The sequence below is a fragment of the Mirounga angustirostris genome, unplaced genomic scaffold (assembly GCF_029215605.1).
Source record: "Mirounga angustirostris isolate CCGP_5_RB_7025 unplaced genomic scaffold, mMirAng1.0.hap1 SCAF_7, whole genome shotgun sequence".
NCBI classification, from domain to species: domain Eukaryota; kingdom Metazoa; phylum Chordata; class Mammalia; order Carnivora; family Phocidae; genus Mirounga; species Mirounga angustirostris.
In genome coordinates, this window is record NW_026991715.1 from 88227166 (window position 1) to 88253538 (window position 26373).

General features: G+C 40.9%; 1 protein-coding gene across 6 annotated transcripts in view; it reads right to left on the minus strand.

Moving 5' to 3' along the window:
- The window catches only part of EPB41L4A (erythrocyte membrane protein band 4.1 like 4A), a 249881-nt gene that overhangs the window by 43273 nt on the left and 180235 nt on the right, over positions 1-26373 (minus strand). For all 6 annotated transcript variants that reach the window (XM_045899935.3, XM_064596462.1, XM_064596465.1 and 3 more), the window contains exons 14-16: positions 5269-5359; positions 2503-2586; positions 1499-1609 (exon numbers count right to left, since the gene is read on the minus strand). In XM_045899935.3, the coding sequence (XP_045755891.1) occupies positions 1499-1609; positions 2503-2586; positions 5269-5359 (286 nt within the window). The remainder of the gene's footprint in view (positions 1-1498; positions 1610-2502; positions 2587-5268; positions 5360-26373) is intronic.

A 26373-nucleotide genomic window follows, 5' to 3' on the forward strand; every position in this document is an offset into this window, starting at 1 on the left:
GGCAGTTCTGCTTCTGACACACCCATGGCATTCAGTCTTGCTCTCCTGAGAAGTAGGAGCCCCACAGCATCAGCTACAGCGGTGGTCCCTCTGGCAGTGGCAGCAAGAGTATTTGCTACAGTGATGGTGCCCACAGCCACGTCGGCAGCAAGCACGGATTCAGGAAGGCCAGCTCCAAGGCGGAAACAGCTTTCATCCTGCCAGCCCAGGGCCAGTACAGCACCCAGATCTCAGCACCACCTCCCCACCTTTAGTTCCTTCAATGCTTCAACTGCATGCAATTCCCTGCCTTAATCCCTCTTTGCTGGAAATGCCTAGTGATTGAGGGATATATATGCCATCTTCCACAGGGTTATTATGAGGATCAGATAATATATAGCAAGCAATTTTGCTCAGTCCTTGGAACATAATAAATGTCAGCTATTATCCCTTTGTTCTATCTAATCACTGGTGGTCATGATTTAGCTCCCCCTTTCCAGACCTACTAGGTGAAGGTACATTGTTGACCTCTGTCTCCTTAACCATCAAAGGATTTTGGTGAAGCTGGACCTGGTTTGAGAAAGATGGAGAACAAGACTCTGGGAAACGCAGAAGCCAAAGGAAATGAACCAGGGATGGACCAGCAAGTAAGTAACAATAAGGGCAGAGAAGAAAGAAGGGCTTCTGTTTCCCTGATCCACAGTGATCTTGATGGTTATGAGAACATGACATGAACTTCTCATACTTATAAAGGTCACAAAATACCATTATGTAGGTACTCAAAGTAAAACACAGTCTCTGTGAAGTAGGAATGAAATGAATTTCACTGGTCATTTCTAGGTCTTCTTCTCTTGGACCTGTCACATTGCCCAGACTGCTTTTCAGAGAGTCCAAAACTTCTAGATATGGACTTCAAAAAAATTAAGTACATGCAAATATAATCACAAAAACAACCTGACCTGCTGGGTAAAATGTAACAGGATCCATTTTCCCTGTGTTTTGAAAGGGGTTTTACTCAAGTGTATACAACAACATCAGTCTGGAGAACAGGGTACTAAGCCTCAGCTAAGATTTACCTATAAGCGTAATTTTGTCTTCTCAGGTCAGAGCATTTAATATCTTTGATACATAAAAATATAACACTAATATATTATTAAGTTATATCACTAACATAATATATATCATATGTTACATATTATACATACTATATAATATATATTGTTAAAATAGATACATAGCGTGTATTTTTTAACTTATCAGTCTTAGTTACTGTACAGAAAGCAAGTTTCCTACCAGTACTTTATGAAATTATTCTCTGAAACTTGGGCTGTTTAAAGAGAAATGCTTCAGGATCCCTAGCTCATTTTATCTCAAAAAAAAAAAAAAACACCACACATAATCTTTCTGTTATTCTTGGGAGGACAGTCATGACATTATGAGAATAACTTGTGACAAAAATGTGACCGGGACCCAGAGCTTCTGTTGAAAATTAAAAACCAAGGGCCTATGTTGAGCTCACCTCCTCCTCGTTGGCTGTACGGAGTCATCGCTCCCACAGGAGGGGTTTCGGTGGCGCGTGTAAGGGAACTTCGGGGATTTCACGCGGTCATTGGGAGAGTTGTAGAGTCCACTGGAGTAGAAGAGGGAGGGTCAACGAGATCAACAATGCCCACAGAGGCCCTGGAGGAGCAGACACCCCAGCCCCCACCTACAGAAGTGTTCCCCCTCTCAGGGATATACTGGATCATGCACACACAGTTCTCTTTGCTGACACGATTTATTGAAAGAAAAGGGAGGTAAGATCTGGCAAGTCAAATCGTTAAGAGTCATTATCTTTCAGGAATGGATCTCTCACTGGCCTTCAATGGTGAGAAATGAACACACAAATGATGATAATAATAACAATTTGCATTTACGGCAAACTGACCGTATGCCAGGCACTGACTGAGCTAAAAGCTTTATATTCCTTATCCTAGCTAATCGTCCGATCAACCACAAGCAATGAGGTACAATTATTAGGCCATGTAACAGAAAACAAAGTGGAAATACGGAATGGAATCACCACGACTATAAAGCCAGTGAGGTATAATGCAGGTCTGCTGCTGGTTTGGTATTCATGGACAGAGAGAAACTGAATATGTGGATATTTTTGTGAATAAAATTCTTCTAAGAATCATTAGTCCTCAAATACACTTCTCAAGTATAGTTTTTTAAGGACTATCATTAATAATTAATTTAGAGTTCAAAAACACACTCTCTTACTCTAAGCCATCATAACGACATTCCAGGTAGTGTCTTAATGCATAGTTTCCCATCCTGTTCCAGGAGAAAGTTTCCCATTAGGATACATCCTGCTGATTTCTACTTCAAAAGTTCTCCGTCATGCTGATTTAGGAATCTGACTGCCTTGTCCATAGCTAGTAACACCCAGTCACAAAGCAGTTGGATTCCATTATTTAATGAGCTGCAATCACTAATCCCATTTCTACTGTTCTCCTTTAGAAAAACAATGATTCTCTTTACCTCTGGGGGCCGTTTTCTTCCCATGGTGCGTGAGATTTGCTTCTTTGCGTATCAGGGCTATTTTCATTCTTTACTTTCTTAAAGCTTTAATTTAAAAAAGAAACAAACATGGAAAATAAATTAAAGGGAGAATAAAAGGAAGTTAACTCACATATTGACTTCTTCAGTGAAACTGTTCAACAAATGTTTTAAAATGTGTTTTTATTTATACCCGTGACTCATTCCAAAAAGAATATGAAGTGGCTGCCTAAAACAATTCACATCTTCAGCAAGTACTTTTGGGCCCCCCTCCACCTTTTTTTCTAGTATTACTGGTTTAAGTCAACAAAAGCCAGGTCATCCACTGTTAGGAAACTTTGAAGAGAGTCCACCTGCAGGACAGGAAGCAAGGGCAAGGGTTGAGGCAAGAAAAGAAGAATGCTGACAAGGAAGGAAAGCTGGGGTATGAGGGCTCATGAGGCTGGCTCCCTCTTTTCAGCTCCGGATCTAAATCTGTGCAGGTAGGTCAGCTGTGGACAAGTTCAGGCTACCCAAACCGATCTTTCCCAGCCCCCAGCTTCCGCCATATCTTGGCTTCATCCTTCCAAATCAGAATGACTTCCAAATGCTATTTCCTGACCTAGTATCATCTTTCTGCCCTAAGAATGTAAATATAACTGAGTTGTTATTCAATCTCAACAAATTGTTTTAGACACACAGGGGAAACACAGAGGAAAGGACTCATCAGAAGCCTTGGGCCACCACTGAGGGAGGGGAAGTGTATCATCTCTCACATCCCCAGAGTCTCAGCCTCAGGAAAAGATAGAGCTACTTAACTTCTAATCCACATTTAACCCTGGCTTTTTGAGGTATCCTCTATATAAATGTCCTTGAACATGGTTATAGCAGGTCATAGCAGGATTCTTTATAACAGCCAACAAAGAAGAGAGGAAAAAAATGACAAGGTTATTTCAAAAAAGGAAATAAACTTGTATCCTACTACACCCATACAGAAATTAATATAAATCTAAAAAGTTATATATTTGACATAGGCACTTAATTCATTGTATTAGCATATAGTAAGTAGGTTTTATTTTTTGACCAATACAGTATTTTGATTAAACTTAAATAATCTTTGGAAGATCAAATGCCCGAAGTAAAATCTTACTTTTGACATGAGAAGAATAAATACAGTAGATACTTAATAAAACAGTAGAAAGTGTGTGTGTTTAATAAATCAGAGAAGAAAAAAGGGAAAAGCGAAGAGGGAGACTGAGAAATGCAGTAGGGAGATGAAAGGGGAAATGGGAGAGCAGGCGAAAGTTAGAGAATAATGAAATCCTGGGTGGCTGATTAATTGCATTCACTCCCTAAGCCATTTCTCGTCTGGAACTTGAGTGGGAAAATCTGGTGGCCCTTCAGGTATCAGTCCTATCAGCAAGAATGCAGTTGTAAAGGGGACTGAACTCCTTCTGTACATTCTAAAAAGGCTTGGGATCTGAATTTCATGGCAGATTACTGTTCTTATGTTGGACTTACCATAAGCGTACCCTGTACATACAGATTAAGCGGACACTCTATCCACAGCTGTGAGGCTGACGGAGGCAAGCACACTCAACTAAAGTGTATACAAAGGCAAAGAACCTGGCATCCCAAATAGAATCCATAAAGGGAGTGTCCCCAAACTAAACAAAAGAAAATGTAAGCAAAACCCGGGGGAAAACACCACAACTCTGAGAATCCTCGTATCTTAGAATTCTTTTGCTAGGAAATTATAAACTGTATTCCTCCACGTAGCCACAACCCAGCTGAATGAAGACACCATTATTTACTAACAAAAGATGGAGCAGATGATCAAAGACGTCTGTCAAGGTCACGTATTTCTGACTGCTTGGACTTCTCCATGATGTGGGGAGCTATCGCTATAGACAAAGTGAGCTGATGAAAGCTGCTCATTGTATTTCTCAAATGCTGTTCCGTGAACATAATTGGAGATAGGAAAAACTGACGCCGAAACAGTGTCTTAGCAGAGAACAAGGCTGATCTTTCATGGAAACAATCCATGTAATATATTGAGAGAAAGCCTTTCCACTGGGGAATGCTGCTGGGAAAATTGATGCAGAGGACCATGACAACTCTTCATACATATGCAATCACTGACTTCGGAAGCCCTGCGCCTCTAAATGCTATAAGCCCTCTTCCCAGGGCCACAGTTCAGTGCACCGTGGTGATGAACACAGGACATTAAACATGAATATCATCTACTTTATGTCACAGGTCCCTCTGAGTAAGTCCATGATATCATGCCATTTTAACAATCATGTGGAATTTTCCCTTTACTGCCAGGAATGCGGACTGTGAGTTCACCATGCTGTGCCAGCAGGAGCATTTCCTTCAAATGAGAGAGGCAGGTCCTGTTGTTTATATTCCACTGACCTTCTTTTTTTAAAATTTATTTATTTGACAGACAGTGAGAGACAGCGAGAGAGAGAGGGAACACAAGCAGGAAGAGTGGGAGAGGGAGAAGCAGGCTTCCCGCGGAGCAGGGAGCCCGATACGGGGCTCAATCCCAGGACCCTGGGATCATGACCTGAGCCGAAGGCAGACGCTTAACGACTAAGCAACCCAGGAGCCCCTCCACTGGCATTTTAAAGTATTCTTTGGCTCATAGACTATTTTGATCAAAAGTATTAACTATCAAAGTAAAAAGATTCTTCACCTTGCCAACAGGAAAAAGCATTTTTGTGATAGCATATTGACATGTGTTCTTTCAGTTAACCGACTGACCTTTTTATTGGTGAAGGTGCAATAATTTTAGTCGTTCCTTCATTTTCTCCATTTTCCACGTTTGCTGTTACCCGATTTATGCTGTTTGATCCTAAGCAACGAAGAGGGGGAAGGAAAGATGGAAGAAAAGAGATAGTGGTGAAAAAAAAAAACACAAAGAAGCCAAAAAGTTATTTTAAAATGCAATTTTAGGGACATCATGGCACATTTTATTGATAAATTATAATTCTAAATAAATAATGAATCGGCCAATAAATCTAAGGTACTATTCCCTGACATGTACTAAGCCCTCACCATAACAACGTCCAAGGGGGTCTAGGATATGACACCACTTGAAAATGGGCCCTTTTGAAACTTTAAGAGTTAACTAAGTCCCCAAATCATGGATATTCTTTAGACTGTTAAAACAGGATTCTAAAATATTTAGTACTATATATTGGTACGTTAAGACCTAATAATCAGTCCCTGATAACTATGGTGAAGAAATGACTGTTTTTTGGCATGCCATGATAGCCCCGATTCTAAATCAAACCAAAAATATTCCAACTCATAATGCAAACGGCAAAAAAGAGTAATACAGATGTTATTTCTATCACTCACATGTAAAAAAGAAAAAGTTCAATGTGTGGGGGTTTTTTTTTATACAAACATCTCGAAAAGCCTAAAACTGCTTAAAAGCTACTATTCCACATATTTGCATCCATGCTAGATGTACCAGCAGAGGGAGCCCTCAGCAGACACAATGTTGGAAATCATGCTCCAAATAAAGATAAGTAGCCAAGGCCCACCCAGGAAGTTTGGATCCCATTCTCAGGACACACGCTGATAAGCCTGCAGGGGTGACATGGGAGGACTGATGATTACCCTTCTCAAGTGGTTTGCGCCTCACTCTGAGAAGTACAAGGGAGACCAGCAAGGGGATGCCCAAAGTCCTTGTTCAATTAACTCTATGTGACATGCAGGTGTGTCTAGAGAGCAGCATCTTGCGGAACTATGTCCAGAGTTCAAGTCCTTCAATCCAAAGTGTGATCACCACTAAGCACTTACAGTTTTTGAATCATAGGGTGAGTTTGTAATACTATTAAGAGCTAATATTTATTGAGCACTTACTATGTGTCAGGTGCTATCCCAAGCACTTTATTTATTTATATAATTTTCAAAATAATCCTATATAATATAGATACTAATATTATCCCCATTTTTAAAAATAAGAAAAACAGGCCTTTCCCAAGGTCCCACAGACCATGAGTGAGGGGACCAGCTTTGACACCCAGAAGTCTAGCTCTAGAGACTTAAGCTCTAAACCATGATACATGGCCTTCCATGTGCCATCTGCACCCCACGCTCAAACAGTTCAAAAGTCAGTGTAAATAGGGATGCCGGGGTGGCTCAGTAGGCTAAGGTCATGATCCCAGGGTCCTGAGTTGCTGTGTCGTGCTCCCTGTTCAGCGGGGAGTCGGCTTCTCCCTCTGCCCCTCCCCCTGCTCATGCTCTCTCCCCCCCAAAAAATAAATAAATAAAATCTTTAAAAAAAAAAAAGTCAGTGTAAATTAAGGGTCCACTGGAAGAGACAGCCTCTTCAGAACACTTGGAGGCACGTTTGACAACTCATCAGGAAAAATAAACATTAATGAATACACTTTGGACAGAGAGAACAGTGGTTTCAATGAAGAGCTCCTAAAACTATCATAATAAGAAATGGATTTAATATCTGAATTTTGTTCCTATTCTGGAATCCTGAAATGCAAAGGTAAGCCTGAAGATCTATGTGGCATTAAAGGTACATTCATGTTGGAGCAACATTCAGAGTCCAAGCATTAGAAAAGCAGTTTGGAGTCTACAGAAAATGTCACCAGCTATGATGAATTGGACAAAACCAGTCCCTTGAACTACCCTGTGTGCCGTGGGACATCGGCAGTGGCTGGTCATCGTCTATTCTGCCATAACCATTAACAACAATCCCAAGGGCAGATTCCCAAAGTTGCAGGCACAGATTTGGGCTGGAGCTGCTTCTCAACTGTGGAACTCCATGTGAAATGGCCCTGGGGCAGTGGTGGGAGGGATTAATTCACTGGGGCTCTAGACAGGTGTGCCCAATGTTAATATTTTTATTGTTCCTAATAAATTTTTTTAAATGTGGTATTTTCAGTAGGTATTACTAATTCATAATGTAAATGAAGGGACCTATATTAAACTGGGGCTGTTTTCCCAGGCTAGGAGAGGAAGGAACACAGGAGAGCCCAACACCCAGTTCCAGTAACACCGACGGAAACAGCACTGAGTAAAGGTGAGCATCACGTGGACCAGAGCCCTTTGTGACTAGCCTAAGAGTAAGCCCAGGTTCGCTTCACTTTTCATCTCTTTAGACTGATTATTAGTCTTTTCTTACTCTAACAACCGATCACCTCAGAGAAAGTGAGGGTGTTTAACACTTTTGCCTCATTTCCTTCTCTCTGAATCTTCTGAAAAATTAATAAACAGGCAGACAAATCCAGGAATATTTTCAAATAGAAAAGTTTCAAACTATGTATGTATATATATTTTCTAAATAAACCAATGTCTGGTTATTCACAACATCCTATATATATATATATATATTATTTATTTATTTATTTATTTATTTATTTTGATGTACTGTTCCATGATTCATTGTTTGCGTATAACACCCAGTGCTCCATGCAGAACATGCCCTCTTTAATACCCATCACCAGGCTAACCCATCCCCCCCCCACCTTTAGGACCCTCAGTTTGTTTCTCAGAGTCCATAGTCTCTCATGGTTCGTCTCCCCCTCCGATATCCCCCCCTTCATTTTTCCCTTCCTACTATCTTTGAGATGAAACAAGATGGATGTTTTTCCAAAAGAATTTCAGGAAAAAACCCCACACACACGCTGTCTCTCAAACACTCAGAAACAACACGTTGTCTCTCAAACACTCAGAAACAGTTCAGCCAGGCTTCTTCAAAAATAAATTGTTTGACTGTCAAGACTATTTTATTAACAGTCATATAACTCTCATATACACAGCATAAATAAATAAGGTACTGGCAATAATACAATCTAATTCACGGTTCTTTTATATTCAAAACAGTGGACTACTAACTAAAAATCTATTTATATGTATTCCTCTTCTCTATAACTACGTGAGCTGGACAAGCCTGGGGTTTAAAAACGTTATGAGGAAAAGAGACTACAGGGGGGAAAAGCTACTTACAAGCATGAACTTCCTGGGAGCACTTCTAAAGAATACCCTTATATAACACTCATTTGCTAACTATAACTTAGGCTTTTCTATTCGTGGATGTAGGGTGCTGAAAAAGCCCTAATTAGGCAATATTTATTAGCTTTCTTTATGTTGCTAAAGGTGCACTTAAAAGTAGTAACTATACTTTTAAAACACCGTATTTTAACTAATTAGGTAAAATTAGTGAGATGTTATCACACTACCATTTGAGAAGAAAGGTAAGCAATTCTGTCAAGCTAGGTTGTGTTGGTTACTGAAATCTGCCAAAGTGAGAGAGATAGGATATGCATTATTGAGGTTTCCTTTTTATTTTTTTTAAAGGTTTTATTTATTTATTTGTGTGAGAGAGAGAGTATAAGTGGGGTGAAGGGCAGAGGGAGAGGGAGAAGCAGACTCCCCACTGAGCAGGGAATCCAACATGGGGCTCAATCTCAGGACCCTGGGGTCATGACCTGAGCCAAAGTCAGACACAACTGACTGAGCCACCCAGGCACCCCATTATTGAGGTTTCCTCACTCTCCATGATGCTGATGTACACTACTGTTTTCCTTTCCAAGCCTCTTTCCCCCCACACCATCCTAGCACCTTTCAGAACCGTCCCTTGTACATTAGCTCAGATACCTGCGCTATGGAGAAGAGGTGATCTGACAAACCCATCACACTAAAAGGCTTGCATTCTCATGTCTTACTGGCCAGAGAATAGTTCCATTGTAAAGAAGCAGAGGAGAAGCCAAATATTAACTAAAATAATTAACTGATCACAATGGAATTTCAGGCACTGCTCTAGAAGATATTTTCAGGTTGGAAAAATCTTTTCCCCTCATTCCTTTTTCACTGTAAATTATAATGGACCACCAGAAAAGAATATAACATATAGATATGAACAGTTTAACAATTATAAAATGAGCGGCTATTTAACCACTATCTACTTCAAGAAATAAAATATTGAGAGCAATTTTCCTACACTACATAAATCACTCCATTTGGGGCAATTCTTTCTTTTAAAGCCAAACAGTTATTTTCCATCTAAAATATCTAGAAATATGAATTATGTATGTATTTCATAAAATATATACTAAAATTATTTTTTTAATTATTAGTAAAGGTTTAGGCCTCAAAATCTTAGTAAAATGAAGGACGCATTACTGTACTGCTCTATGACTGTTAGCACAGTGCTTTACACATGGTAGGCATCAATCAATGAAGGTCTACTGTAAGGGATGTGTTTGTTTCTATTTTTTCTACTAGGAGGGAAAATTCAAGATAATGATGTTATTTTGTAGAAGTGTCAAAAGTAAGTCCCCCCAAAAAAGTCTGTATGTAGAGCTATGGGAAATGCAAGAAAGAGGACGTGTAGCCATATCCTACAGGACTAGGCTACTTCTTAAGAGTTTTCAAAGCTACCTTCTGCCATAATTCACTATTCTTCTAAATGACAGCTGTAGATTATCTATAACAGAAATCAGTTATTGATATATGGTTATTAAGGCTTCTTGTAAATCTGTATTTTACTTTAGATAAAATATTAATGCTAGCAAGACCATTTAGAGTTAGGAGCATCCAATTCATTATACATAGTGTTCACATTAAAAAGACAACGGGCTTTATTTCAAGAAGCTAGTCCCATTTGGAAGAGTAAGCTGATCAGGGGACTGCTATAGTTTATTAAGGAGCCAAATCTAACTCCTGTGATCATTTTGGTCTCTGGACTGTTAGTCACTACAGCTTAATATGGGTGCACACAATTCTCTACAGTTTAGACAAGACTGCAATGCCAGCATCCAATGCTCTATGGTATCCTGCCTGTTCATTTTCAGCATCCTAAAGGCAAATGCTTCCAGCCCGTGTGCATCAGACCACTACCAGGCTTTTGTGTGGCTTGGTTCTGTTCACGTTTGAGTGCCCTCACCTTAAATGACCCTCGCCTTCAGTTCAGGAAGAGTGGCTGTCAGAAACAGAATCAACTTTCCCAGAATCTATTTAGCCACTTGATCTGGAGGCAATTCTTAAGTCAGCCCTGTGATGTCAAGACTTGGTGATGAATATACATGGATTTTCAGTTATAAAAACACTTTGCATTTATTTATTTATTTATTTATTTATTTATTTTAAAGATTTTATTTATTTATTTGAGAGAGAGAGAGCTCATGAGAGGGGGGAGGGTCAGAGGGAGAAGCAGACTCCCTGTCGAGCAGGAAGCCCGATGTGGGACTCGATCCCGGGACTCCAGGATCATGACCTGAGCCAAAGGCAGTCGCTTAACCAACTGAGCCACCCAGGCGCCCAAAACACTTTGCATTTAAGTAGTATTAGGCGTCTCACAAGATTTGTAGCTCAATTTGACACCGTCAACCTAAATTAAATTTTTGATATTATTTAAATGTTGCCAATGCTTTTAATTTACAGAGTGGGCATGAGGATAAATGTATGGCATTAAATGAAAGAAGATATATTTGGCAAGTGTCAACTCCTTATTTGGTTATATGAGGGAAAGGACAAATAGCCAATAAGTAAAGCAGGATTATAATATATAAACGAATTCATTAAAAGAACTCTCAAATATGATAAATTTGTAAATTTTTAGGTTAAATTTTATCCCATTTATTCACTTTTTCTTATCTAAATTAAAAAAAAACCTATATCTGATGCTTAAGACAAGTAATCAGGACAGATTATAACCATCCCCAACACAACAATTATGTATTAGGTTTCAGTAAAACTAACCTGATTTTATATTACCTAACCCAATGCAATTTATCAGAAAAAAAGTGTTATTCATGAATTAAGAACAAGCTAATAATTGGAAATACAGCTTAGTTCTAGTTGTCACACGGACAGTACAAAGTCACTTTGCCTTGGTTTCACCAACTTTAGACTGGGTACTATGGAAAAATGGCAGAACATATAGCAAGTTAGGAAAATAAGATATTTTTCTAATACCACAAATTATGGCCCAACAGGAAAATTTGGCAGAACACTCAGTAAATTAGGTAAAACAAAACTGAATCTTAAAACACAAAATTTGGAAAATATAAGTTTTTCAGCATCCAATGACTAATTCTTTGAAGTTCAAATGCCTGACATCAGCCCATTCATCAAGAAAACAGGCAGCCAGATCCCTGCTTTCCCCATTGTTGTTGTTTTTTTTTTTAAGCGGGGGGGGGGGGGAGGGCAGAGGCAGAGGGAGAGAGAGAATCTTAAGCAGGCTCCATGCCTAGCATGGAGCCCGATGCAGGGCTTGATCTCATGACTCTGAGATCATGACCTGAGATGAAATCAAGAGTCAGATGCTTAACCAACTGAGACACCCCGGGACCCCAAGATCCCCACTTTTCTTAAGAGTTTCTGCATTCAAACATCCCAAGGATGGTATTTAAGCAGTTACAGACTGCTTTTACAGACTTTTAATAAATAAATATACAGACTTTTAAGAAACTGATTTTGCTACACGTCAACTGCAGGATCAAACAAGACTTTCTGCTAAAAAGCTGGAGGGTAGATTATAAAGAACTGGGCGTGAATGAGAAAGATGCTAGGAAAATATGTCTACACATGAAAGATCCTTTCCCTGGTTGGTCTGCTTCCAATTTCTTCTTCCCCGAACCAGTATTCTTCTGGATCCCTATGCTTTCCTCATAACCAGAATGATCAACTTGGGAACATGAGTTGGGTGGAAATGAAGGCACTGCATCCTCTATGCCTTTGGCAGAGTTACCAAGGTGCACACGCTGAGAGAGGTGGCCACAGACATCGTCCTGGTGGGTCAGAATGCCAAGTTCAAAAACAAGAAAGGCACTTCTGAGCCTGGGAAGTCATCTTCACTCCCTGAGGTGCTCAGAGTAGAACGAAAGGATTCTATCTGAAGAACTTGTGATCTGCACCTGTGTGTGTTGGAGTGGCTGCCAGACATGGCAGTCGCAGAGGGCCGCCATCTTTCCTTTCAGCAGCCATAGGCTCAATGACAACACCTATCTCTGAATGACTGGCTGGAATCGAGGGGTGGCAAGTCACTTAAATACCAAGTTTTTCTTCTTTGATAGGAGGACACAATTCAAGGGGAGAGGGTTGAGTAAACGCTCACATCTTACCCTGACAGTACTCTTGCATTCCCCCAACCCCTCCAACAGGACCACGCAATTTAGAACAACATACAGCAAACCTCCAGTCATCTTCTGCTAAACAATTTATCTCACCTGGTGCAGGCAGTCCCATCTCTAACCTGAAGTTGGTTCTGTTTCAGAGGAGTATGCCAGATTCCTGCTTTAGAGGTTTTTATTTGGTGCAATTATAATAGTCTATAAGATGTATACAAAGCACACATAATTGTATATAAAAATAGCTTTAAAAATTTAGCTAAGGTACAATTGGGAAAATTATTTTTTTCTGCTTCCATAGTTAAGCTCGTATCTAAGAGGCCTTAATAACTTAATGTTCTTTCAGCTTTTTACCCAGTACTCACTAAAAGAATGTGAAAAGCTATTGTGCCTCAGTGCATGTTTCTAAGGTGATATCTAACATTTTTTATCAAAAGTTTAAATAGTTCCAACTTTGTATGGTGACAAATGGTAACTAGATTTATCATGGGGATCATTTCATAATGTATAGAAATATCAAATCACTACAATGTACACCTGAAACTAATAGGATATTGTATGTCAAGTATACTTCACTTTTAAGAAGAAAGTTTAAATAATACCAAAGAATGTCATTTGCAGCATATAGTAAATATTGACACTTTAAAATGGAATTGTTTCATGACTCTCTTCAATGTAATAAAATAACCATAGAAATTTGATGCCCACAGTCATCCATTTTAAAATTAGATGAAATGAGTTACATTTGGAAATTTCATGGCACTCTTTTTTCTCTTTGTATTTACATTTCAATTCCACCTTCTCTGGAAAAATTTACCCCAGAGTAATACATATTTTACACTTGAAAGTTCTATTCATCACTCTATCTCACTTCTCTGTGACAAAAAATAGAAATAAATTTAAGTTTTACTTCCCATGACCATAAAGCTCTAGGTGTTAAACATTTCTTCTGAACTAAGTCATTACAATTATTAATAGATTATTAGCATACCAAACTAATGTTGATAAATAATTATTACAAGTAAAAAATAAACTTCTATTAGAAAGTAATTCTTAGGGGCGCCTGGGTGGCTCAGTTGGTTAAGCGATTGCCTTCGGCTCAGGTCATGATCCTGGAGTCCCTGGATCGAGTCCCACATCGGGCTCCCTGCTTGGCAGGGGGTCTGCTTCTCCCTCTGACCCTCCCCCCTCTCATGTGCTCTCTCTCTCTCTCTCATTCTCTCTCTCTCAAATAAATAAATAAAATCTTTAAAAAAAAAAAAAAAAGAAAGTAATTCTTAATGAGATGAACAAGTAGTTTTGTTTTCCCAATGATGACATAGGTTAAATGCATTGAAGAATATTATTTAGTGCTAAATGAAACAGTTTGGCAATAATTCTATTCCTGTTTTTAGATAGATTTCAATGCTGAGAAATCTTGTTCACGTAAATAAGTAGAGTTGCAAGTATTCTGTTATGAACACAATGTCTTTAAAGAAATTCTATAACTTATATGTCTAGCAGCAATATATTATCTAAAATTATTTCAAATGTTCTATCGGATGACAAATCAATTGGGTCCTCCTTCAATTTTATCCAAAGTCAAAATGAAGAAATGACTTAGAAAAGGAGGTGTCGTTGGGGCACCTGGGAGCTCAGCGGGTTGAGTGTCTGACTCTTGGTTTCAGCTCAGGTCATGATCTTGGGGTCCTGGGATCCAGCCCTGAGCCATCAGGCTACCCGCTCTGCCTCCCCTCTATCTTTCCCTCTGCCTCCTCTCTATCTTTCCCTCTGCCCCTCCCCCCACATTCCTGCACACACTCGCTCTCTAAAATAAATAAATAAATCTTAAAAAAGAAAAGGAGGTGCTGCTTAATAATTAAGGCCATTTAGTTTCCAGACACTAACTCAGGAGGTTTTTATCATTTAAGGACAAAACAGTATAACAGATTCTGGATGAGGAAAAGGTCTGCCTTTCTTTTGGACAATGGGAAATGGTCCATTGGTAAAGGGAGAGAAGAGCCAGCAGTCTACTATGGCAGGCACATGCCCGTCAGGAAAAAGAATCTGAAAAGTGATTGAATCAAAACTGTCTGTATCCACACAACCCTTAAGGAAGTCTTCCTCTATCTCTCCTTCCCCATCGGCTGCTGCATAACTCAGCCTGAAATCTCTTGCCCTAATCCAGCCAGCCTTCAAAGCCCACTGTCTTCACAATAGCATCATAGATCACCATAAGTCATAAGCAAATTATCCTACTGGACACTTACACTCTTCCGGAGCTCCACTCTATGACACTTGATACATCCTGCCCACATGTGAGTACATCTTTTACTTCTCTAGTCTGACAAAGTGGTTAAGGGTACAAGATCGGAAGTCGGACAAACCTGCATTTGTTTCTCGGCTCTGCCAATTTCCCCGACTGTGTGAGCCTGGACAAGGCTCTGGGCCTCTGGTTTCTCATCAATAAAATACGGGTATCACCAACTACTTATAGAGTGAATATGAGGATTAGATAATTTATAGAAAGTGCTTGGGGTGCCTGGCTCAGTCAGTGGAGCATGCAACTCTTGATCTCGGGGTTGTGAGTTCAGGCCCCTCATTGGGTGTGGAGCCTACTTAAAATAAAAAAATAAAAAAATAATAAATAAAAGAAAGTGCTTAACACAGCACTTGGCGTTTAATAAGTACAAAATAACCACTTTATTATTTTTAGATGACTAAGTTCCCCTAGACCAGGGGCCAAGTTTTATTCATTTTTCTGTGCTCCATAGAAAAGGGTCTCCACTGTGTGTTTTATCCAATACCTACAAGCAATCCAATTCTCAGAGGACACTGACTGGGTGGCCTGCAATTTAACTCAATTCTGACACTATCTACCTGAAAAATGTCAGATCCCACATGTTAACAGCTCAGTCCCTCAAGACTGGCCCCTCTTCTGGTTAATTTGCTAGAGGGCCTCACGGAACTCAGAAACAGCTTACTTATTAGATCACCAGTTCATTAAAAAGGATATAACTCAAAAATGGCCAAATGGAAGAGATGCACAGGGCAAGGTATGAGAAAGGGCCCTGAGCACTACTCAGTGCATCTCCATGAATTCACCAACCCCTCAGAACCCCATCCTCTGGGTTTTTAGGGAGGCTTCAGTACACAGGAATGATTGATGAAATCATTGGCTATCACTGATTGAACCCAAACTCAAACACCTCTTTCCTTCCTAGAGGTCAGGGGGTGGGGCTGAAAATTCCAACTCCCTAATGATGGTTGGTTTCCCCTGGCAACCAGCCCCCCTCCTTAGGGGGTTCCCAAAAGTCACCCCACACACACAAACTCAGGTAAGGTTAAAAGGGGCTTGCTATGAATAACAAAAGATGCTCCTTTACCTTTATCGCTCTTATCACTTAGGAAATTCTAACGGTTTTTAGGAGCTTCATGCCAGAAACCAGAAAAGGGAATAAAGACCAAATATGTATTTCTTACTAGAAATCATAATATCACAGGTCTTATGCCAAAGAGGTGCTCAATAAATTCTTGATGAAGGAAAAGGGAAAGGGGGAAAAAAAGTATCATTATGGTAACTCACTAAAGCTATGATATTTAATATACCATAGGCCTTTAGTTTTGCTTGCTTTTCTAATTTTGGTAGCTATGCGTGGAATGCTAAACATTCCTGGGAAGAGTGAAAATATTAACTTTTTAGAGAACATCTAACCAGACTCGCCATATATCAAGAAATCTTTTACAGAATGAAAATAAACATGAGCTTCAAGGCAGAATAGAAAAGAGGGCCAACTAAGGAAAACAGCCTTGAACAGACACCTGCCTATATGATCTACCTGATGCTCCTCATGGTTAACACTGCTACTGCCTTTCCCCCTCTTTGCTAGGTAAAACGTCCCAAAGAACTTAAACACTTTCTTAAAAAAAATGCCTTGTTGTAGAAGCAGACTGACTTGCTGCTCCTCTATAAATTAGCAGAATGTACTGTCTTCTCAAGAATATCTGCAGAAACAAGTCGATCTAATCAGTAAGGAAATCATGCAATAGTGGGAAAAACTGGAGATGTTTATTTTCAAGTAATTTGAGGCCTTTCACCTTTTTTATTTTCCATTTACTTTCCAAATAGAGGCCCTAATATACCAAACACCTGCGTTCAAATCCTGACACTGCTCTTAGGATCTGTGTAACCTTGAATATGTACTTAATGTTTCTGAGCTTCAGTTTCCTCATGAGTAAAAAGAGAATACCACCCACTTTCCTCATGGGGTTACCAAAAGAAATAATGTTATCCACTGTTCAGGTGCAAGGAAACCAGCTCAAAACAGAGATTCATCTTCAAGACACAGCAGGACCTCACAGACTGGAAATCATGGCTCCTGTCTCCTACCCCCATTCTCCTCTCAGAGCTGCGTGGTCCTCTGGTGTTTCTCACAGTGTGTCCACTCTGTTCTTTCTCTGCAAACCCCCTTCTCTGTTCATGGGTGTGCCTGGCACCTGGGCTGTAACAGTTGGTCCAAAAGGGGTGGCTCTCCTCTGGGCTCCAACTGTAGCTTCTCTGGAGAAGGAAACTGGGCGGTTTCCTCAGATGCCCCATTCTCACCCCAGGAGAGAGGAGAGAGGCAAGGCCATTTCTACATGGGACTTCCCTGTCACCCCTCAGGATTTTTGGTCCCAGATCCACATGGTGCATTGTTCAAAATGCCAACCAGGGCATCTGCTCCACAGTAAAGGTAGTTCCTTTTCACCTTACTTTACCTCCTCTCCCTACACCAACCAAAATCACCCCTAAACTCTAGGAACTCCAACCATTTTTCACATTGAGACCCATAGGTAAGGAAAGGAGATTAAGAAATCAATCCCAGATATTCACTAAGTCTGAAGAAGATGCTGACAGCGAAATCACTGTGAATCCTGAATCTGATAGTAAAACAAAGGTGTGACATCTTCAGATGCCATCTGCTTAGGAGATCTATCTCAAAACAATCTCAAGCAGTTGACAGACACCCTTGGACCTCCATCTGTAAAGAAAGAAGGGTGAAAAAAACAGAAAAATTTACCTATATGGTTTGTAAAATCAAGGCAGGGCCTCAGGAGCTGTGACCACAAACAACTGGCAAGGTGAAAACAATTCACACTGCTGATTGCTAAAAGAACGAGTAGGTTCACAAAAGGACTAGTCTTTGGTTATATTCACACAGAAGTCAAAGGCAGAGACAACATCATGCAAAAACCTGTCCAGAAAGGCCTCTTTCTATGTGTAGCCAGCAAGACAGTACTAATTTCCAACCACGAGTTAACCAAAGAGGTAAAATCCAGATTCATCTGGTCAATTTTGACTAAAAGAATAGTTCGAAAAAGTGTATTAATGCAAAGCTTGTTGCAATCAACTTCATTCAGCTTGTCAATAAGAATTTCATTTGAACTTAAGTTTTGAAGAACCAGCCATACTTTTGTATATAAAAGCATGCAAAAACATTACATATTCCCAACGAGAAAAATGTATTTTGTGATCTGGGAAGGTATTTTTCACAAGTCTGTGAGTCTTCTGAAATGATGGTTAAATTAAAAAATACTTAAAGAAAGCTTTCCAAAATCTTTTTTCAAGTTTGGTCCTTTTAACTCTATGACAGATAAGCCAAAGAAAAGAAGAGAGACTTTTAGCAAGAAGAGGGATCTCAGGGCCCCTGGGTGGCTCAGTCCGTTAAGCGTCTGACTCTTGATTTCGGCTCAGGTCATGATCTCAGGGTTGTGAGAAGGACCCCAGTGTGAGGCTCCATGCTCAGTGGGGAGTCTGCTTTTCTCTCCTTCTGCCCCTACCCCCATGCTTGCTCTCTCTCTCTCCAAAATAAATAAATAAATCTTTAAAAAGAGGGGGGGAATAAGAGGGATCTCTAGTGTTTATGTACCCAGTTCATTTATTTTATGGATAATGAGATGGAAGATCAGAATGCTGAATGACGTGTCCCAGGTCACAGCCAAACTAGACCAGGAATTCAAATTTACTCAAATCAGGTATATCTTTTTCTTTCCTCCCACTTTACCACATAATTTCTCCATGCAGTTACTTAAATAATCAGTCAAGAGATAATCTAAGACTCTCTCAGCAGGAATTCTTCTAGTCCAGATGAAAAGGAAGCAGGAATCACAGATCTGGATCATTATCTCAGTAGATGATCTAATTCTGATTTGTTACCTTGAAGGAGTGTCACAGTTACAGCTCTCTAAAACAAAGTTAACACTGTTAAATTTTCTAGAGATCCTCTCCAAAACTAGCCACATAACAGTCTTGATCAGAATGCCTTGTTTGAATTCCCTTACATGAGAATGTATACTAATTTCTTCCCTTCCTGTCTTCTGCTGACCCGGAGAGGATAAGCCAACACTCCACAATGCCCAGAGAGTGCAAGAGCTGTCAGGACACAGTCCTCTTAAGACACTTGTCATGTCAGGGCGCCTGGGTGGCTCAGTTGGTTAAGCGACTGCCTTCGGCTCAGGTCATGATCCTGGAGTCCCGGGATCGAGTCCCGCATCGGGCTCCCTGCTCGGCAGGGAGTCTACTTCTCCCTCTGACCCTCCCCCCTCTCATGTGCTCTCTCTCTCCTCTCATCCTCTCTCTCAAATAAATAAAATCTTTAAAAAAAAAAAAAAAAGACACTTGTCATGTCAGAGTGCCCAGTGACTCTCGTGCAGATCCCCTCCGGGTACAGAACATGCTACACTTACGAATCACTTCCCCTCTTTGGGCCTAAGTTTCCTTACCCCTGGCACAAGGCGACTGTCCTATACTTCATCTGATCCAAGGACTCTGGGTCCTATCTTGAGTTTTCCTCCTTTGAAACAAAGCATGCTGTGACTTAATGACCTCTAATACAATCTTCTGGATTAAAATGTACAGATATGGGGGCACCTGGGTGCCTGAGTCAGTTAAGCATCGGACTCATGATTTCATCTCACGTCATGATCTCAGGGTCATGAGATCGAGCTCCAGATTGGGGTCCACGCTTGACACGGAGTCGGCTTGAGATTCTCTGTCTCTGCCCCTCTCCCCTACTCTTACTCTTGCTCTCAAATAAATAAATAAAATCTTTTAAAAATGTACAGGTATGAATGCCTTATGCCCCTTGCCTTGAAGATTTGGGTTGTATCTGTTGCAACAGAGTAGAAATCCTGACATTTGAATTTTGTATGATCAATCTTGTACTGTTCTGTTACTTTCCCATAAATTATGAGGCATATTTCCTAGCAGAGTATCAGTGTCCTCATCTAGGCTTTTCAAAAACATATCTATTAGATACTTGAATGCACATCTGGAATCATTTTGTGAACTCAGTGCATTCATGATAATTATCAATAGAACTTTTTAAAAAGTACAACATGGTAGGGCGCCTGGGTGGCTCAGTCGTTAAGTGTCTGCCTTCAGCTCGGGTCATGATTCCAGGGTCCTGGGATCGAGCCCCGCATCTGGCTCCCTGCGCGGCGGGAAGCCTGCTTCTCCCTCTCCCACTCCCCCTGCTTGTGTTCCCTCTCTCGCTGTGTCTCTCTCTGTCGAATAAATAAATAAAATCTTAAAAAAAAAAAAAAAGTACAACATGGTAAAAAAGGCAAATGCTATTAAAGAATATATAGTAAAAAACCTGTCTCCCACTCCTGATCCCCAGGCTTTCAGAAACCCTTTCCAGAGCCACTACTGTTACTAGTTTCTCATGTATCCTGTGTGCAAGTATATACGTATGCACAGCCCCCATCCCTGATTTTTGTTTTTAATTTTATATAATGGGAGTGTATTATACGCTGCTGCTCCCCTCCCCCACTTTTTTTCCTTGCTTATACAATGTCCTGGAGATCACTCCATATTAGCAAAAATGTATCATCTTTTTGCTCTTCCTCTCTAAAATGACCTGGGTTCAAATTCCAGGTCTGGGGCCCAAGTCCCAGTCTCTGTCTTGTCACCTGCACATTTTGAGTTACAGCATCTTCTAAAAGAAATGAGTGTGATACTATCTGTAGGTATGCTGAATGATGGCTGCTCATGAACATTCCTCTCCCTGCGGGGCTCCTCAGGGAAGGTGGCCTTTCACGGAAGATGATGTGAGACTGCAGAATCAGACCGACACAAATTCAAACCCTGCCCTCAAATTTCTTGTAAAAGGGACATGGCATTTCTGAGGGAGACATGTATTCTTTTATTAGGCCAGTTCTCTACTAATGGATATTTAGGTAGTTTCCAATCTCTGTAATGACAAACACAACAATAGGCCCGCTCATATTGTATAAGTAAAGTAGCTGATCTAATAACATACTGAGGTTGGGACTTAACTTGCAAAATCCCGGATCCAGAGTCCCAGCTTCTCTTTATTCCTCATTCAACAACTCTGCTTTCCTCTCTGAGCACTTTCCTCTTTGCCCTTTGTCATCAGTTTCCATTGTCTGCTTGACATGAAAAATGCACGTGGGTAGGCCTAGCAACTACTAATTACTTCAAATAGGAGAAACCACCTTTACACAGAAGATGAAATGATTATCTGAATTCTAAAACTATCATACAGTCTTATCATTATTATGAATTCACTGTAAGGAATTTGTTCCCATAATGGCCATGGAATCACCCAATGGGGCTAGAGAGTGCTCAGCATGGGGTAGAGGATAAAAATCGGAGAAGAAAATTGGCTACTCTGAGAAGAAGGGCCACCATTAGCAAGACAACCCCCAACTCTAGGCTACTAATACTGCCGCATGGACATGGGCTGAACCTGAATTTATCGGAGGCAGCTTACTGGATCACCCTGCCCCAGTCTGACATCGATTTCTACTCACATAGCTTGCCTTCCATCGGCTTTACAAAACCTTTCAAAATATATTTCTGATTGCCACAAGCCAAGTTGGGCTTCTGCTGACGTCACATCTCACACAATGTGCCAATCACAGTAAGTGCTCATGAATGATTATTTTCTTAACATTACTATTTCTCAACAGCCCAGAGCTATATATGGCATCATCTGAAGCTGTACTTGACTATTAAAGCATTTTTCTGTCTCTCCTGCTTTGGGTTGCACCCACTTCAGATCACCAATGGATGTTGGTTAGCTCCCCACGTGTGAATCATTTGCTACAGGGTCTACAGCTGTATGGCACCATCGTCCCCTGCTGTGGCCAACTGACCTACTAACAGAAAAGTGCTTGTGGGCGCCTGGGTGGCTCAGTTGGTTAAGCGACTGCCTTCGGCTCAGGTCATGATCCTGGAGTCCCGGGATCGAGTCCCGCATCGGGCTCCCTGCTCGGCAGGGAGTCTGCTTCTCCCTCTGACCCTCCTCCCTCTCATGCTCTCTGTCTCTCATTCTCTCTGTCTCAAATAAATAAATAAAAAATCTTAAAAAAAAAAAAAAAAAGAAAACTGCTTGTGCTGGGAGTCATGCAGTGTTGAATCTGCTCTAGTGATGTTCACAGGGGATGCTTGAGAAGCCCACAGTGAACCCCAGGAGCAGGTGGATCAGCCATTCACACCAGCTGTTAATCCGGATTCCAAAGAGGCAGCCCTCCCACCACATCTGGACCTCAGGGAGGTTCCACCTTAGCACACAAGAGACTTCCTTTAAAATGAAATTGTCAGCATTCAACATTCTGGACACTTTGCATAAATATCCAAATTGTATTCTTCCCTTAAAACACTGGAAGTTTTGGCAACACTGAGTCCGCTCTCTTGCAGAGAAACAAGGGGCTTGGCTTGAGCAGCAGCTGTCTGCTTGTGGACCAGCACAAACCAACCTCACTCAGAAGTCATTTTCGTCAGCCCCCGGGGAATTGTGTTTGCGGTGTTTTCCACAGATGCTGAGTGGGAATGCCAACATGTCAGCGGATCCTGCTTTTCGGTTGTTCGAAGACTACACTGCAACTACTTATTTCTCTGTTCATCACTGGGGTATGGTTAAGAACCTAAAATGCTGCCTCAGACAATCATAGCATTGTTTATCCGTTGCAAATGGCTCCACCCCATACTTTTCTTCCAGCTAATTATGGATGATAGCCAAACATGCTGTCTACACTGCGTACTTAAGAGCAGATTCTCTTCTGACAGGAAGCCACCTATGTGCATTGCCAAGGCCTTGTCAAAGAAAGGGCTGTACAAATATGCACTTTGCCTTCCTGCCCTTTCGCCTCCTGCTTTACCCCCAAGCTCCGTCTGAGGCCAGGTAGATTTGCAGGAATGCTCTGGCTGCCCGCCCTGGAGCTGCACCCCTCTGGGTGGGGCCCAGGCAGGCTGGCTGCAGGGCTCTGACTCTGGAATGCGCTTCCTCCTAGAGGTGCCAAGGCCTAATCTTTGTGGATTCTAAACACAATGGCTTTTTTGCTACCAGGGAATTTATTATTCATGACTGAGAGGTAAAAAAAAGGTGTTTTAAATTTGTAGACAACTGAGATGTAAGGGGAATAGTCGCTAAGTTAGACTGAATTACTTTAAGAAATAAAAGAATGTCTCCTACAGTAAAAAATCATGCACGATCAAGGTTATAAACTAACAAAAAACAAAGGCCTCCTATCACAACTTGGTTTTTATTATATATAAATGTTAAATGAGGTGAGAATTTATGCCTATAACTCCTGAAACTGTAGGTCTAAAATGTTGTTTTAGGGAAAATATCAGCAGAATTTAATCTATGAAAATTAATAGCTGGCCTGTTTAGAGTTTAAAAAAAAAAATCTATCTTCTATCTAAACCGTAACTCCATTTTTGCCAAATACAGTACAATCGAATTAACTTTTTCTATGTCTTAATATCAGCGTTCTGCCGCTTTGTCAAAAATTTTAAATGAAAATTTAAGTTAATTGTGGCAGCATCATTTAGTAAAGTAACATTTTTGTTCCCTTTGGTCAGTAAGAAGTAATTTTTAAAAAAACAAGAGCTACTGTTCCTTTCCTGCCCAGCCACCCATGAATGAGTCTCAGGAATAGGGAGCTTCTAAGGAAGGGGGCTGTCGGAGCTGGGAGTGTGGGAGGAAGGGACAGGGCTGAAGGAACCGCCTATAGGGGCAGAGAAGGAAACAGAGGCCAGAGGGCATCAGCGACCTAGTGACCCGCAGGCCACTCCCTCAAGCATCCCTCCCTTCCCCCAGGCAGCGGAACCTTCAAGGGGGACTGGCAGAGGCGTCATAGGCAGGCTTGACCCTAAGCACAGCGGGCTCTTAGGCTCACCAGAGACCCCTCCCTCTCACACACATCCCAGCCCAGCTTCACAGAAAACTGCCCACCCTCTTGGGGCCTGGAGGGCTGGGACAAGGAGTGCAGCAGTGACTAACGTAGGTGAAGACAAGAGGACCCTCTTCAAATATTCTGCTCTAAGTCTGAACCCCACCATGACCTTAGGAGTAGGGCATGGGTCAGACTGGGTCACCACCAGCTGGGTTCAACTGAGGCTCAAAGCTGAGTACATTTGAATTAGAGGAAAAAGAAAGTATCAGATTTGAAAAAGCAGAACAACATTAATCCCAGCCTCAACCACATCCTCCCTATGCGTGTGACAGCAACTGTAACACCTCATCATTGGCATTTGCTAAGTGGTCCTTCCCGACCCAGGACAGTCACACTGTCCAAGGGAGGGTCACCTCTGGATCCCAGAACACATCAGGGTTTTGTGGAACCCAGGCTTGACAAGTCACACTAAAAGTAATTCCAAATCAAAGCAAAATGTGTACACAGCAAAGTCTTAGTTTCTAAACACAGCATTGTTTAATCCTTTTTAGATTAAAAATGATGAAAATACACTACTGTTTAAAATATATATGATAAATTAGCATGAATGCTTAAAGCTATCACTACAAGGAGATTCACTTTAGTTATATTTATAGTCTTCAAAATTTCAAGCAGCTTAAACGTCCAAGAACTAAACACTGGTTGAATAAGCTATGTCATGTCTATACATCTGTGTGGCAGAAAATTATAGATATCTTAAAATAGTGCTAAGAACTGGGGCGCCTAGGTGGCTCAGTCGGTTAAGCGTCTGCCTTCGGCTCAGGTCGTGATCCCAGGGTCCTGGGATGGAGCCCCGCATTGGGCTCCCTGCTCAGCGGGGAGTCTGCTTCTCCCTCTCCCTCTGCCTGCTGCTCCCCCTGCTTGTGTTCTCTCTCTGTCAAATAAATAAATAAAATGTTTAAAAAAAATAGTGCTAAGAACATTTCAAAACTTATTAGAACATATCTATGATATATCTATGATATATTATTAAATAAGTAAAGTAGATTGTAAAAGAATACTATATTGCTTTTGCAGAAAAGATATACAAACAACCAGAAGGCTATATAATAAAGTGTTAAGTACTAGGAGAATGGAATTGAAGATGAAAGATTTTTTTGTTTTGGGAGGAAAGGTTCTAGGTTTCCTAACTTTTCTTAAAACAAGCATGTATATATGTACATATGTATTTTTATGTAAACTCTACACCCAACATGGGTTGGACCCTGAGATCAAGAGTTGCACACTCTACCAACTGAGCCAGCCAGGCTTTTATGATAATAAATGCATAATGGGCTGCACTTTTTTTTTTTTTTTAAAGTAAGCTCCATGTCCAGTGTGGAGCCCAATTTGGGGCCTGAACTCACTACCCTGAGATCAAGACCCCAGCTGAAATCAAGAGTCAGAGGCTCAACAGACTGAGCCACCCAGATGCCCCATAATGTGCTGCATTTTAAAAAGATTTCCCAGACGCTCAGAGGCTGTCTTTGAAAAACCTGGGTGGAACATTAGCCACACCCTCAACCCCTACGGAAGAGAGAGCGTCTTTTACTACAACACAAGATGAGTGGAGAGTGGGGGGGAGGGGGGATATGAGGGTTCAATACCATCCCCTGGGGTGTCCTCTGCATAAGGTAAGAGAAAAACAAAAACATGGGGCACCTAGGTGGCACAGTGGGTTAAATGCCAACTTCTTGATTTCAGCTCAGGTCGTAATCTCAGGGTCATGAGATGGAGCCATGGGTCAGGCTCTGCACTCAGCATGGAATCTGCTTGGGATTCTCTCTCCCTCTCCCTCTCTCCCTCCGGCTTGTGCTCTCTCTCCCTGTCTCAAATAAATAAATGAATAAATCTATCTTAAAAGAGAGAGAGAGAGAAAACCAAAAATTCCTGTCCGTAAATTAATCAGCTTCTAGAATCTGGGAGTCCAAGGAGAGCCACACACCCACACATACAGAAAGTATTACAGAGGCAGGTATCTTTATAAGAGCACATTTGAAGAAAAGTAGCTGAGTAGCTTTGTATAAAAAGCATGTGTGGAATCCCACATCTCAAACAGGATGAAATGTTGATTTGAAGGAAGGAATGCTTTTGATATATTCAGTTGGTCTCGATAATTTCATGAGGCATGGCAATTCAGAAACAGCACAGGATTTGAAAGTTCAATTATTAATTACACCACACTGTATTTGATCCAAATGGGACTTAAGATTGCTCATATACAAAGATAAATACAAAAAATTAAGATAAAGATATTAAATATTAAGGCTAGAATTTTTATCATAAGCCACCTATTTAGTATATAATCTTGGACAAATTACCTTTTAAAATCTTAGTTTCCTCATCAGCCAAACAGGGATAATGATAATACTTATGTGACAAAGTAACCTATTGCAAATCGTGTCTTATTTTTGCCACCGCAGAACCAACAGAAAGAATTTAATTTCCTCCCAGCTCAGTGACAGGGAGAGACCTACAGTCAGATCTAATTTGACTTCGAAACAGTAAGGCAGGTGACATTCTCACAGCCAGGAGCAGTAGAGCAAAATACTTTCCTCCTAGG